We start from the raw sequence: 13,928 nt of genomic DNA on the forward strand, positions 1-13,928 counted from the left end.
CTTCATTATTTTTCTGAAAAAATCCGAGAACCAACAAATTATTGGTGTGGCCTAAACAAGAGAGAAGAACAGAAATTAGTTCAGATGGGTAATGTATGTGTACATTAGACTGATTTATGAATATTCTACTACAAATTCCCAAGTAAATTATGCTTTAAAAGTTTGCAAGATTATATTATATTTATTTACAATCATTCTAAGCATGACCACAAAGTCAAGATTGTACACCACTGAGTCAGCACAAACTCTTTCCTCATGAATTCTAAGACATCTGGTTACCTTTTTATTTCCTAGCTGGAAGAAGAAGAAAAGAAAGCACAGGAGCTGGAAAAGAACAAGAAAAGAGAAGCAGAAATGAAGGCACAGAAGGAAAAAGAAGAAGCAGAGAGAGCAGAAAAGTTGCAGAGAGAGCAGGAAAAACTGAACAGAGAGAAAGCTGAGAAGGCAAGGCAGGAGGAGCTGGCCAGGTGAGTTTTACAGATTCTGATTCTGAACTTAAGGTTATTTTCCTAACTCAAGCTAGTACGTAATTCTAAATACTGAGATTGTATTGAAAGTCAGAGACAGGAAGAATTGGAAGAGAGTGATGTTAAGTCAGGGCTTCCAAAGCCTTCCATGGTCCAGACCCCCAAACATGAAGATGGAACTGGTACAGATAGACTGTCAGGTTTCAAGTCCTGCAATCAAGAAGTGAAAAAAAAAATGGTCGTATGACAAATGACCACTGTTTTTTTTTTTTGGGGGGGGGGGGAACAGAAAATATAAAATTACAAAATTTGAGCTTAGTTCCAACATAAAAAGGGAACTCACCATAAATTTTCAGTTGCTCTCGTCAACCTTTGTCAGATGTGTGATCCACTTGTTGACTCTCCGGAAGTCGGAAATGTGATGACTTTAGGAGTGAATCAAAAGTAGTGGGAAGACGGAATCTCCCACCGTCATGGTTCAGAGAGGGTTGATGGGCCCTGATGTGAACTGCCTCCTTCACACCACTCACAAAGTAGTCCTTCTCCATGTCCAGTGTAACTGTGTGACCATAATCGAGTCCCCAGGTCACACTATCAGTTATGGTGAGTTCCCTTCTTGTGTTGGAACAAAGCTCAAACTTCATGTTTCTACCATCACAGATGAACTTCCACTCTAATATAAAATGTGTAATTTGTCAGGGCTGAGAGAGAGAAACAAGAGAGACTGAGACAGGAGGCAGCGAGGAGAGAGCAGGAGGAACAGGAGAGACAGGACAGGATACAGAAACAGCAGGAGAGGGACAGGGAGTTCGCTAGACTGGAGTCTGACAAGTCCCCGGGTATGTTAACAGTTATCACATTTCCATGCTAAGGCCACACCAATTCAATTTCTTGGTTAACGGATTCGCCCGGTTCATTTTTTCCTGATTTGCAAAAAAAAAAAAAAATTCAGAATCAATTGCAAAATGCTCATATTTTGCCCTGAACAGTTAAAAACAGTCCTTTTCTTCCTAGTTGTTACAGTTATTCTGACTTTCAATGCTGCAGGTATCATTAAAAGTTCAAAATTCATTTCGAACCAGCCTGGTGTGTTGACTTCATGGCTCCTATATATCGTACCATTTTGGGCCATAATAGGATGCCTAGGCCTAGCGCCTGTTTTTATTTTCATTTTTTTTGACCGCCCGCCCGCTCCATTTTTAACAAAAATCCGTTAACCAAGAAATTAAATTGGTGTGGCCTTACTGTGTCTCATGGAAGGGGGTGTCTGTAGTGAATACATGTAGGTCAGACACTTCCCAGGAAAAATGGAGGTATCTGTCAGGCATCAGACCTCGTGACTGCAAACGATCGATTTGACACTGTGTCTGTATGTGTGTCTGTGCTTTTGCAAATTTGCAGTACTCGTAATATAGTACGTGTAGTAACATCTGAAGCCCTTACTTGTACATGTAGTTTATTGACTGTGATGATATGTGACGTAGCAAAGCTTAAGGTCAAATCTGGGCCTCCTTGTGGCGGACTTTGGTACTGCAGCAGAACCTCCAGTTTTTTGTATCTATTAATAGATACAAAGTCAGCCACAAGAGTTCCAGATTTGACCTTGATGATACAAAAAAAACTGGAGGTTCTGCTGCAGTACCAAAGTCAGCCACCAGGAGGCCCAGATTTGGCCTTGGTCATTGTCCTGGACATGTGATGGTCTTGATTTTTGGTGCCTGTTGCATGTAGCCTGTTTTTGTCAGGAATATTTAATTTAATTATTGTGTACAGTTAAAACTTAAGATCCAACACAAAATGTTGTCACACCTAGAGCTTTCGACCAGTCACTCTGGTCTTCAGTAGACCAGATACCTTTGACCCAGACTGTGTGTTGACGTCACACTTCAGAGAGTGACACTACTGAGTGACTGGTCGAAATCTCTAAGTGAGAGAACTTTTTGTGCTGGATCTAAAGTTATAACTTTAAACATGTAACTACCAACACAGATGAACTTTCATGATGACATTTAACTATTTGTAATGTTAAAACTAATTGCTTTTCCAGCAGGACCAAAGACCCCCGTGACTAGCCCTGGCTTGCCTGCTGGTTGGGAGAAGGTGTTAGACCAGCAGACAGGCAGGTATTACTACAAGGACCACAACACAGCCTCCACACACTGGAACTTACCTCAGGTACATGGGTCTTCATGCTTCTTATGTTCATGCCTACATGACATGGCCAGAATTGTGATTGGCATCTACATGTAGGCCTAGGAAGAAAGCTGTTTTTCTGTTTCGGTCCTGAAAAAAAATTAGGGTTGGTAGGTACATGTAGGGATCATCTCTTTTTCTTTCTTTTTTTAGACTTTGGCAATCTCTAGTGATGCAACTAATAAACAGTTCAACAATTTAATAAAACTTGCACGAGGACACTATATTTTCAATCATTATGGTAACATTGGAAAACTGATTGTACAACATTTCATCACTCAGGTATCAGATCATGGAGCTGACAAAATTCTGTCTGAGCAAACTTGAATTTTCTTGTTCAAATGTCCATTTTTTTTTAATGAACACTATGGATGCTCCATTTACATTTCATTGCTATTCATTGACATTGGCAACTGCATATAAAATTCTTAAGTGATTATGTTAAACTTACAATAGATTTACACGAAATTATAATAGTTAGTAACAGGTGGATTCTCTTATTCCTCAGTCCATTCTAAACAGGAGTCCTGGGGCTGTGAGTGGGACATATACTGCTCCTCTTCAAGATGAACCACAAGGTAAATATGTCACCAGACTTCTTGTCTCCCACAGTATTTTTGAATAAGACTTACCTTGAACACATCTGAGAATAGTTTCTTAAGACTTAGTCACTGAATTAAAAGACTATTTAAAGGCAACCGAGCATTTTATTCAGCCTACATTTTGTTGTCGTATAAGTGTGTAAAAAGACTTTATTCAAAGACTTGACATTTCATTATAAATGCTACATTATACAACATATTCAAATACTCCTTCGAAGTAGACAATTGGATTGGTCAGGGAGGGTATTCTGCAGTTAACTTTAAATGATATGTTAGAGGCAGAAAAAAATTTCTAAAGAAGTTCTAAGAAAATGCACAACATTACGTAGTCTGCATAGGCATGTCAGGGCTCGAAATTCATTTTTGGGAATACGAATAGGTGCACTCAGGTGCACCCAACCTTAAAAATTCTGGTGCACAAAAAAAAAGTTTTTGGGTGCACCATATAAAACAAAACCTAATTACAGATCTTACCGCTCCTCTTCTGAGTTTGAAATGGGAGCTAACTTCAAAATCTTAAAACAAGTACTACATCAAAGATTTCATTATTTTTTGACACATAGATGCCAAGAGTATCCTGCATAATATTATACATTAATATGTTAAAAAATGCCTACAAAAATATTTGGGTGCACCAGTGCACCCACAGAAAGAAATTAGGTGCACAGTTCCAAATTTGGGTGCACTAAGATGCACATGCACCCAGTATTTCCAGCCCTGCATGTGTTGAGGGTTTATGTGGTTTTTATCCCTGTAGGAGGAAAAGGCAAGCTGCGCAGGTCCCACTCCTCACCTAACATCGCCCAGATGGTGGCAGAGGAGTTAGAGACAAAGAGGGTTCCTAAAGTGGACAGGAGAGGCAAACCTGAGATTGTCCGCGCCCCGAAGGTCAAACCAGAGTCAGCCGAGGTGCAGGCAGCTCGACTCAGGAACATGCAGCCTGTGTTTGGAGGACAGGTGCACGTTTGTTTGTTTGTTTCGCATAACCGGTAAACGGCTTTAGGCGTAACACACCAGTTTTGTACAATATGTACATGCACAAGCATGGACTGTAAAGTTTGAACCACTCACACCAGGAAGGTCCCCTACTCTTTTTGATAAGTGCGGTGGGCTCTTTAACGTGCGTGGGGTGTGGCTCTCCCCAAACACGGGACCTCAATTTAACATCCTATCCAAGGGACGTCCTTAGCCGTAGCTTGCTTTTGGTACTTGTTTACACCTGAGTGAAGTGAGGAAAGTCGTTTTAAGTGCCTTTTTCCAAGGGCACAAGATTGGTGACATGGGCAGGATTTGAACCCGCGACCTCTTGGGTGTGAGCCAAACATGCTACCGACTTACGTAACGCCACACGCACCACATGTACACACAGACTTTTTACTCTTCACTCTTAGATTGATGGTAAATAATATATGGGCAGCCAGCCTGAATTTTTTTTTGTCAACTCAAATTTGTTTGACGTAATATCATGTCACATTGTTGGCTCGTTCTCTTTGACTAGATGTGAGCCTGAGACTGGATTAAGGGGGAAAGAACTATCAGAAATGACAGTCAGAGACTTCTGGAAGAAAAACTTTGTTAGTATTAGCTTCAACTCAGTGGTCATAAGTAGAAAGATGGATCATACAAATATAATATTAGGTACTTCAGATATAAATAGCAGACCTCATCATTGCTTTCTTCACTTTCCCACTACACTTACTATGACTTGGAATAAAATATAGCCGCAGGAATGGTCTCCCAAGAAAAATTTTGAATTCTTCACCCTCTGATATTTTCAGCATTTTGAGTGACAAATTTTTGGTGGTAGACGTCTAAGCTTAATTTGATATTTCTTTCCAAATTTTTACTTACTGATTTTTGTCAAAGATCATGCCGGATTGGTTGAATTTTTTTCTTGTGTGTGGATATACTTTACATTAGTTTATTAATAACTAAGGCCACACAAATTTAATCTGTTGCTTCTCTGATTTTTTCAGAAAAAATATGAAGCGACAGGGAAAAGTAAAAACAGGCCAAGGCACCCGGAAATGTTACAATATGAGCCATAAAGTGAACATACCAGGCTGATTTATAATTAATACATTTACAATAGATTTTGAACTTTTAATGAAACAAAATTGCATTGTTACATGAAAAACTTTTAAAGGCTAGGAAGAAAAGGACTTTCTTCAACTGTTGGGCTAAAATATGTCTTTCATTGAGCATTTTGCAGTAATTTAAAAAAACTTTTTGTAAACCAGAAAAAAATGGACAGGGCGAATCCGAGAAACAAAAATTTAAATTGGTGTGGCCTAACTTGAATTTCAGATGTTGAGTTAGTCAACTGATATTGTTTCAGGGTCGGGGAATGACAGGATTGAGGAACTTGGGAAACACCTGTTACATGAACTCCATCATACAGAGTCTGTGTGCTGCTACCCTACTGTCTGAGTACTTCCTCAGGGAAACTTACAAGTTTGACATCAACAGGTGGGTTTATGCAGTACTTGTCCTGCTGGAAATTTTTACACAATATTTTAAAGTAATTTGAAGTCGTAATCAGGTCATAGACTTTTTTTGCCCTGCAGTGGCATAGTTACTTCCGCATTTGTTGCGTTTCGCTGCGGTGTGATGCGTTGCACGAGAAACACCCCCAAATGGTACATAGTATTACACAGGCACTATATAGATTGTATACTGTATGTGCAACCCATATACATGTATATATGGGTCTCGCAGGACAAGGTTTAAAGATATATGCCAAGAGAGGGATTCTTTTTTTTATTCCGAAATAAACCAGAAATGGGAAAATCAATTTTAATATGAGAGCTTAATTAACACAAGAAAAGTAGTGACTTTCGCAAGGTATATAACTAGACATACAGACAAAAGAATTGACCTATATGTACGTACAAGACAATAGATGAATCAACAACATAAATACTTGTGCTAAGGTCCAAACATTCTTTGATATATTTACTATATTTGTACACAGTAAGACTTCAGAATGAAGTTGAATTCATCAATCTATAGCATGAAATGTAACAAATTCTGTTGAGCAAGCAGAAAGAAGGTTGAATACTTTCGTGCATGTTAAAAAATTCAAAGAAAGTTACACCTTTTGCCATGTAAAGTTAGATTGATATGACATGTAATGATCCTTGTGTTGTCTGTTAGGGAGAACAAACTGGGCTGTAACGGTGAGATCGCTGAGGAGTTTGCTGCAGTCATCAAAGCACTGTGGTCAGGACAGTATAGGTCCATAGCACCCAGGGACTTCAAGGTAAGACTTAGTAACAGTCATCAAAGTACTCTGGTCTGGTCAGGACAGTACAGGTCCATAGCACCCAGGGACTTCAAGGTAAGACTTAGTAACAGTCATCAAAGTACTCTGGTCTGGTCAGGACAGTACAGGTCCATAGCACCCAGGGACTTCAAGGTAAGACTTAGTAACAGTCATCAAAGTACTCTGGTCTGGTCAGGACAGTACAGGTCCATAGCACCCAGGGACTTCAAGGTAAGACTTAGTAACAGTCATCAAAGTACTCTGGTCTGGTCAGGACAGTACAGGTCCATAGCACCCAGGGACTTCAAGGTAAGACTTAGTAACAGTCATCAAAGTACTCTGGTCTGGTCAGGACAGTACAGGTCCATAGCACCCAGGGACTTCAAGGTAAGACTTAGTAACAGTAACAGTCATCAAAGTACTCTGGTCAGGACAGTACAGGTCCATAGCACCCAGGGACTTCAAGGTAAGACTTAGGAACAGTAACAGTCATCAAAGTACTCTGGTCAGGACAGTACAGGTCCATAGCACCCAGGGACTTCAAGGTAAGACTTAGTAACAGTAACAGTCATCAAAGTACTCTGGTCAGGACAGTACAGGTCCATAGCACCCAGGGACTTCAAGGTAAGTAACAGTAACAGTCATCAAAGTACTCTGGTCAGGACAGTACAGGTCCATAGCACCCAGGGACTTCAAGGTAAGACTTAGTAACAGTAACAGTCATCAAAGTACTCTGGTCAGGACAGTACAGGTCCATAGTACCCAGGGACTTCTTGGTAAGACTTAGTAACAGTCATCAAAGTACTCTGGTCAGGACAGTACAGGTCCATAGCACCCAGGGACTTCAAGGTAAGGCTTAGTAACAGTCATCAAAGTACTCAGGTCAGGACAGTACAGGTCCATAGCACCCAGGGACTTCAAGGTAAGACTTAGTAACAGTAACAGTCGTATACGGCTTGTCGTATACGTCACTATGTACTGCTGCAAATTCACAATACCGGCTTGTATTCCTGTGGTTTAGTAGCATTTATATTTTTGGCCAGAATTTTTTTTTATCCGCACGCTCTACATGTAGTTTGAGGGTCTTCGGAGGATGATTGTCGTGCATAAAATTAAGTTGGTGTGGCCTTATGTGTATTATTCAGCAATTCTGTTCAGTCAGATACTTGAAGCATGTCTGTCCTGCCAAATTTGAATAACCCTATGTTGTATGATCTATCTTCATTTTGTGCACTTGATATACGTCATGATTATATAAACCTTCACCATGATGTCTCTCTGTCCATCCAGTGCTCTGTCGGCAAGTACAACTCCCAGTTTGCCAACTTTAACCAGCAGGACTCACAAGAGTTCTTGTTGTTCCTGATGGACGGACTACATGAAGACATGAACAGGGTGAGTTTTCTTACTGGTCTGTACACTGTCAGGCAGGGCTGTGTACCTATACAGGTCAGGTACAGGTACCATTAACTTTGCTGTTAATGGTAAGTCTTGTAAGTAAGGGAGTAATTCAACATTATATAAATTGCAGGTTTTTTTTCTAAACAAGGGAATAAGGGTGCTGCTCCCTCATAAAATTTAATTCTCAGATTGAACCCTGCACTAAGGCCATGTTGATTTGATTACATGTATATGGATGACATCCTCTGGGAACCCCAAAACCGGTGCAGGCGTGTGATTAAAAAGTGACTACTTACACTCCATTCAGTCTTCGTTGTAAAAACAATAGAACAATGCATTGTAGCATTACAAACTGTGTTACTCTCATTAAAAAAATCCCCCGTCGGTTGCTTCACTCCCTTGCCATGCTTGCAATATGCTCCCTCATGCTAAACTTTTCTAGAAAAACCCCTGAATTGTACATCTCAGAGGTTTGGTGTCAGATTTCTTGTATAGTGAATTAGTGATCAGTGTGCATTGCAGCTTTGTTGAAGTGTGTGATAATTTCTGTGCTGCCCCTTGCAGGTGAAGAAGCGTGAGTACATACAGGAGGAGGACCAGCCCCAGCTGCCTGACGTCACGCTGGCTGAGAGAGCCTGGCAGAACCACAAAAGACTCAACCAGTCCATCATTGTAGAGCTGTTCCAGGTACGAATTCCAGCTATGATACTGGTTTATTTCTTTCAGACTGTACGGTACAGAGTAGCAGGGTCCCCGTAGGACCCTGAATTGATCTGCCGCATTACACAGGTTATTAAAAACAGTTGGCGCAGATATTAAAAGCAATTATTAAAAACAGTTAAAAACAGCAATTATTGAAAGTATTTACAATAGGCTGCGACCGTTGTCAAACGAATACCATGTCATGACAGATTGTTGTTTTTGTTCAGTAGTCTTAGGTAAGGTATGCTACTGTTCCTAAATCTTTCGGTTCTAGTTCTGATTGTGTACAGATCGTCACAATGACAGTCTTGTGTGTCTGTCACTTGTGTGCCCACGGGAGGGGGGGAGCAGGTTTCTGAAGAACGAACTGTTCAACAATTTCTTCCCGAAGTGGAGGCACAGCTGTTCAGCCAGGAGACTGTACTACTCACCCTCCTGTGTGTTTGAGTGGTTCCCGCACCGGGAATTGAACCGGGGCCGTGTGGGTGAATTAGCCACAAACCACATTGTTACATTTTTCCAGGGCCAGTTCAAGTCGACTTTACAGTGCCTGCGGTGCAACAACACGTCCACCACGTTTGAGGCCTTCATGTACCTGTCCCTGCCCATACCATCATCAGGGAGGTGTAAACTACAGGTAGGTACACATCAACAAGCATCTAGAAAAAAACAACCATAGACGAACATTTAAAAACAGACTGTAGAGGACAATCTATAAAAATGTCTATAAAATGACTAGTGGACATTGAATATGATTCAGACATTGCTGAACAAAGGCCAGTTGGGAGAACATTAAGACGTAGACATAGTTACTGAAAAACAACATCGAAACAACCCAAGATGGACATTTTATATTCCATAGTCTCTTCACACGTCAGGTAGGGACACCCCTAGGAGACAGTCCTTTGTTTAGCACAATTAGCGTCTGTCCATTAATTGCGTCCCACCCTCTAAATTGCCTTGGCTGTTTGTATAGTACTTGCGAGTTTTCACAGTTTTTTTCTAAAGTCATTCTGACAGACACTTTGTGGACAGTGAAAAGCACAACAAGCAAGTCCTCTCCCCAAAAAACCTGTAAAGTCCCAGGAAAGACATTCTTAGAAATGTTTGAAAAATGACCGCTACGGTCCGCTAGCTTTTTCATAGACATTTTCGGCATACTGTGAACACTTTGATCTATAACTCTGGAAATGTACTTTTATTTATTTTGCATAATAATAATTACTATTTAATATGTGCTGTAGTTTTCATGACACTGTATTTTAAAATGTGTGTGCCCTGGGATATCTGAAAAACAGATGACATTGTGCAGCTCTGAGGTATACATGTACCTGGTGAAATAAATAAACTTGAAATTTGAACACTTCAATCTGCGTTTAGAGTTAGGTTGCCAGCTAGCAGCATCAGAATGGCTACATTTTGGGTACTAGTCAGTTATAACATGATACAACAACTCTATACAGTGTTAATGACCTGCCTGGAGGTGTATATGACATCATAATACATGGTCGGTTACAGTAACCACCAAAATTAATTAATGATGTTTCCTCTGTTCCATTAGGATTGTGTTCAGACGTTCACCAAGTCTGAGAAGGTGTCAGGGAGTGACAAGTGGTACTGTTCCCGCTGTAAGACTCACAGGGAGGCTGTGAAGAAGATAGAGATCTGGAAACTCCCACCGTTCTTGCTCATACACCTGAAGAGGTACGCAGCTGTGTGGACCTGTCTTTGGGTTAAGGTGTGGGGTCGTGTGGCGCAGTCAGCAGCGCGTTCGGCTCACACCCAAGAGGTCGCGGGTTCGAATCCTGCCCATGTCACCGATCTTGTGCCCTAAGGCTTAGGAAAGGCACTTTACATGACTTTCCTCACTTCACTCACGTGTAAATGAGTACCTAGCTTCAGTTAGGAATGTCCCTTGGATAAGACATTAAATGGAGGTCCCGTGTTTGGGAAGAGCCACACCCCACGCACGTTAAAGAACCCACCGCACTTATCGAAAAGAGTAGGGGACCTTTCCGGTGTGAGTGGTTCAAACCTTACAGTCCAGTCTTACGCATCTTGTACATGTACGTACATGTACAAAACTGGTGTGTTACGCCTAAAGGCCGTTTACCGGTTATGCAAAACAAACAAACAAAAGGTAGCAAACATCAACTCGCTGATGATTCTGCTACACTGAATTGAACTGTAGAATTTGGACTATCTCACACCGGGACATGCCCCTACTCTTTTTTGAAAGGTGGGATGGGTTCTTTAACGTGCATGGGGTGTGGCTCTCCCAAGGGACCTCCATTTAACGTCCTATCCTAGCATATAGGGAGGTCCCTATAACCAAAGCTAGGTACTCAGTGAAGTAAGGAAAGTCGTGTAGATTAAAGGGCCTTACCTAGTAAGTGCACAATATCAAGGCATGTTGGTGGATTCGAACCCAGGACCTATGGGTCACGGCCTACAAGTTGTCACTGATTCTCTCCTACAGTCTGCTTTTTGTATCATTTGGTCCATTGAGACATTGTATATTTCAGAGTCATGTGTGTTGAATGTGAGTTGTGTATATTGTTCTAACAGGTTTAAGTATGAGGGAGTGTGGAGACAGAAGTTAAACACCAATGTGGACTTCCCTCTCAGCAGTTTTGACATGAGGCCCTTTATTGTAGGACCCAAACCACAGCCACACTACAAACTGTTCGCTGTGTCGGTAAGTTGTCAATTAACAAAATTGTGTTTCACAATAACCAACACTGAAAATTGCTGTACCCATGTATTATGTTCAATCATCGTCAAGATTGACCGTAGTCGAGTTTCTGAAGTTTTTGTGTAGCGGTAAACACCAAGTAGTGTTCCATGCCTACACTAGTCAAGTGTAGTGAACACATGGTGCAAACTGCAAACCTTAATAAGGATTTTTGCCCCCAAGCTCACATATAAGGACCCATGCATGGCGGCTGACATATTTTGTCAGAAGAGGTCAGCATAAAGAATGTACTGTGTATCATGTATCATGTTTTATTTAAATCATTCAGGTGATAAATTCTAAACATAATGTGCCTTGTTGACTGTTTACAGAACCACTATGGCACCATGGAGGGAGGACACTGTAAGTTAACTTTAATTTACATCTGTTCATTATCAAACTGACTTGTATGAACAGGGCTTGAAATCCTTTTTTTCTGCATACCTGCACATTGAAAATTACCTGCACCAGACAAATTTTACCTCCTAGTAGGGTATAGATCATACTAAAACCTATAATTCAAAAACCATTTACACCAGTCCTACATTGTACATTATTTCTTGCTTGCAAAGGATGGTATCATCTTTTTCTTTATACATCTGTCGGTAATAGTCAATGCAGCAGCTAATAAAAATCCACATACACCTACATGATATACAAATCAGTACACGTGCAGGTATACATGTACCTAGTGCACAGCTCCAATTTACCTGCACGAAGGTTTTATTTTAGTATTTCGAGCCCTGCACATGTATAATCATTATATTTTCCATTACATTCTTTGTGTAATGACGATTCTGTGCAGTTTTCTCCTGATTTCCACTAGTGTTGAATGTCCATATTTGTTAAGACCAGACAGTGATGTTGTGTTCTCCTGTCCTCTCCAGACACAGCCTTCTGCAGGAACACCAGTAACAGGAAATGGTACAAGTTTGACGACCATGAAGTCAACGAGTTATCCACCTCAAGTGTCCAGGTGTGTAGTATTATTAAGCTTAGGGTAGTTTTGAATTGAAAATACAAATTAAGTCCTTACATTCTGCAAGTTTGTGTATAAAAGAGTGGTCAAGACAAAGAACTAACCAGCTGGCCAGACTGGCAGAGGGTGCATGTATATAATGTAATAAGTACATGTATGTGGGGATGTGTCTGTGTGTACATGTAGTGTCATTTGTCTGCTAAATATGTTTACCAAAGGAAAACATTAATTTTTTTTTGCTCAGTTTCCTCTTCTTGTTCAAACACTAACCTCTGACCAAGCCAATGACCAGGCTGATTTGTTGACGTCTGTCACCATGGTAACTGGTGTTGGGTTACAAAATGTTGCAATCTTATAGTAGGAGGGATTTATATTTACTCCTGTCTGACAGTATACAATGTACAATATATAAAATGTATTTGAGTAAGAATTAACAGAACAGACCATGTGCAAAGGTAAACATTATGCATTATTTTGCTTTGCAAATGTTACCTTTCTTGTTAAGCATTATTCTAGTATGTAACTTTGACTATCAAAAGATAAAGGCAAACCTGCTACATATGCATGTACATACAAATGTCTGACATGTTGTTGTGTGTCCTGGTCCAGTCTTCTGCTGCCTACATCCTGTTCTACAGTGCAATGGAGCTCCAGCCCCCCAACCAGACATCCTTCTGAACATACATTCTTACAGGCACCCAAAGTGATTCCAGGGCCGTAAAAATGGACTTGTAAAGTCAATTTCCTGGTAATTTGTAAGTGTAAAAAAACCCTATTACATAGCATACTGATATCTGTAAGGCAGAAATGCAATGTCTTTGATGGAAAACGGTTACCGTATCTTGCTTTGTATCATACATGTAGGCTTGTTCTAGCTATTTATATTATTGGTGGCACCATAAATAAATAAAGGGACTCACCACAAAGCTTGTTTGGGGCTATTTCAACACTTCAGTATGAAAATGATGACGGAAATGTGTTAAGAAATGGCTGTACTGTAAATCATATATTTTGCAGTAACTGTAGCAAAATTTTGCTGTCAGTGGGAAAAATTGGCATGTTTGTGGAATTATATGTTTGCGATGGCAGCAGGTAGAAGAACGTTTGTGAATTATTAATAAATTTTGTTCACTCTAATGATACATGCTTGCTGTACATAAGTGACCACAAAAACTGCAAAAGTGCCACAAATGTAAAGTGATTTCCTCCTCCAGAATTTTTTGCCGGCCTGAAATTGCATTGGATGTCTTTTAAGGTGTGTTATTGGCAGGACTTCATGGAATCTACCATGTGGAGACAAAGTGACAGTATAAATAGTCTGATCATAATCCAGGTGTTACTGTAACACATAGTTTTACTTGCCAATGGGTTCATTAACAGGAACCTATGACTAAAATATCTCAAACCGTCTGTCTGATGTCACAAGTAACAACTAATTTTTCTATGGCTGCACAGGGGGCAAGTATGTACTCAGTCTGTTATTTAGCACTGAATGGCAGCCACTACAGGCCTTAATTGTGCTTCAGCCTATTGTAAACAGTTGTAAAATACTAAACTCCTAGCTTAAAATACTTTTGAGCAAGCT

At 40.4% G+C, this 13,928-nt stretch overlaps 1 protein-coding gene across 1 annotated transcript in view; it reads left to right on the top strand.

Annotated features, from left to right (window-relative positions):
* Positions 1–13,178, top strand: part of LOC109465022 (ubiquitin carboxyl-terminal hydrolase 8-like) — a 28,003-nt gene extending 14,825 nt beyond the window's left edge. The window contains exons 14-28 of the mRNA XM_019762145.1: positions 295–467; positions 1,167–1,306; positions 2,515–2,642; positions 3,169–3,238; positions 4,020–4,219; positions 5,601–5,731; positions 6,419–6,524; positions 7,818–7,922; positions 8,493–8,615; positions 9,154–9,267; positions 10,192–10,334; positions 11,199–11,328; positions 11,697–11,727; positions 12,252–12,340; positions 12,953–13,178. Coding sequence (XP_019617704.1) covers positions 295–467; positions 1,167–1,306; positions 2,515–2,642; positions 3,169–3,238; positions 4,020–4,219; positions 5,601–5,731; positions 6,419–6,524; positions 7,818–7,922; positions 8,493–8,615; positions 9,154–9,267; positions 10,192–10,334; positions 11,199–11,328; positions 11,697–11,727; positions 12,252–12,340; positions 12,953–13,021 — 1,752 coding nt within the window. The 3' untranslated portion in view covers positions 13,022–13,178. The remainder of the gene's footprint in view (positions 1–294; positions 468–1,166; positions 1,307–2,514; positions 2,643–3,168; positions 3,239–4,019; positions 4,220–5,600; positions 5,732–6,418; positions 6,525–7,817; positions 7,923–8,492; positions 8,616–9,153; positions 9,268–10,191; positions 10,335–11,198; positions 11,329–11,696; positions 11,728–12,251; positions 12,341–12,952) is intronic.
* The last annotated feature ends 750 nt before the right edge of the window (positions 13,179–13,928 follow it).

The sequence above is a fragment of the Branchiostoma belcheri genome, unplaced genomic scaffold (assembly GCF_001625305.1).
Source record: "Branchiostoma belcheri isolate BF01 breed outbred unplaced genomic scaffold, Haploidv18h27 scaffold146, whole genome shotgun sequence".
NCBI lineage: Eukaryota > Metazoa > Chordata > Leptocardii > Amphioxiformes > Branchiostomatidae > Branchiostoma > Branchiostoma belcheri.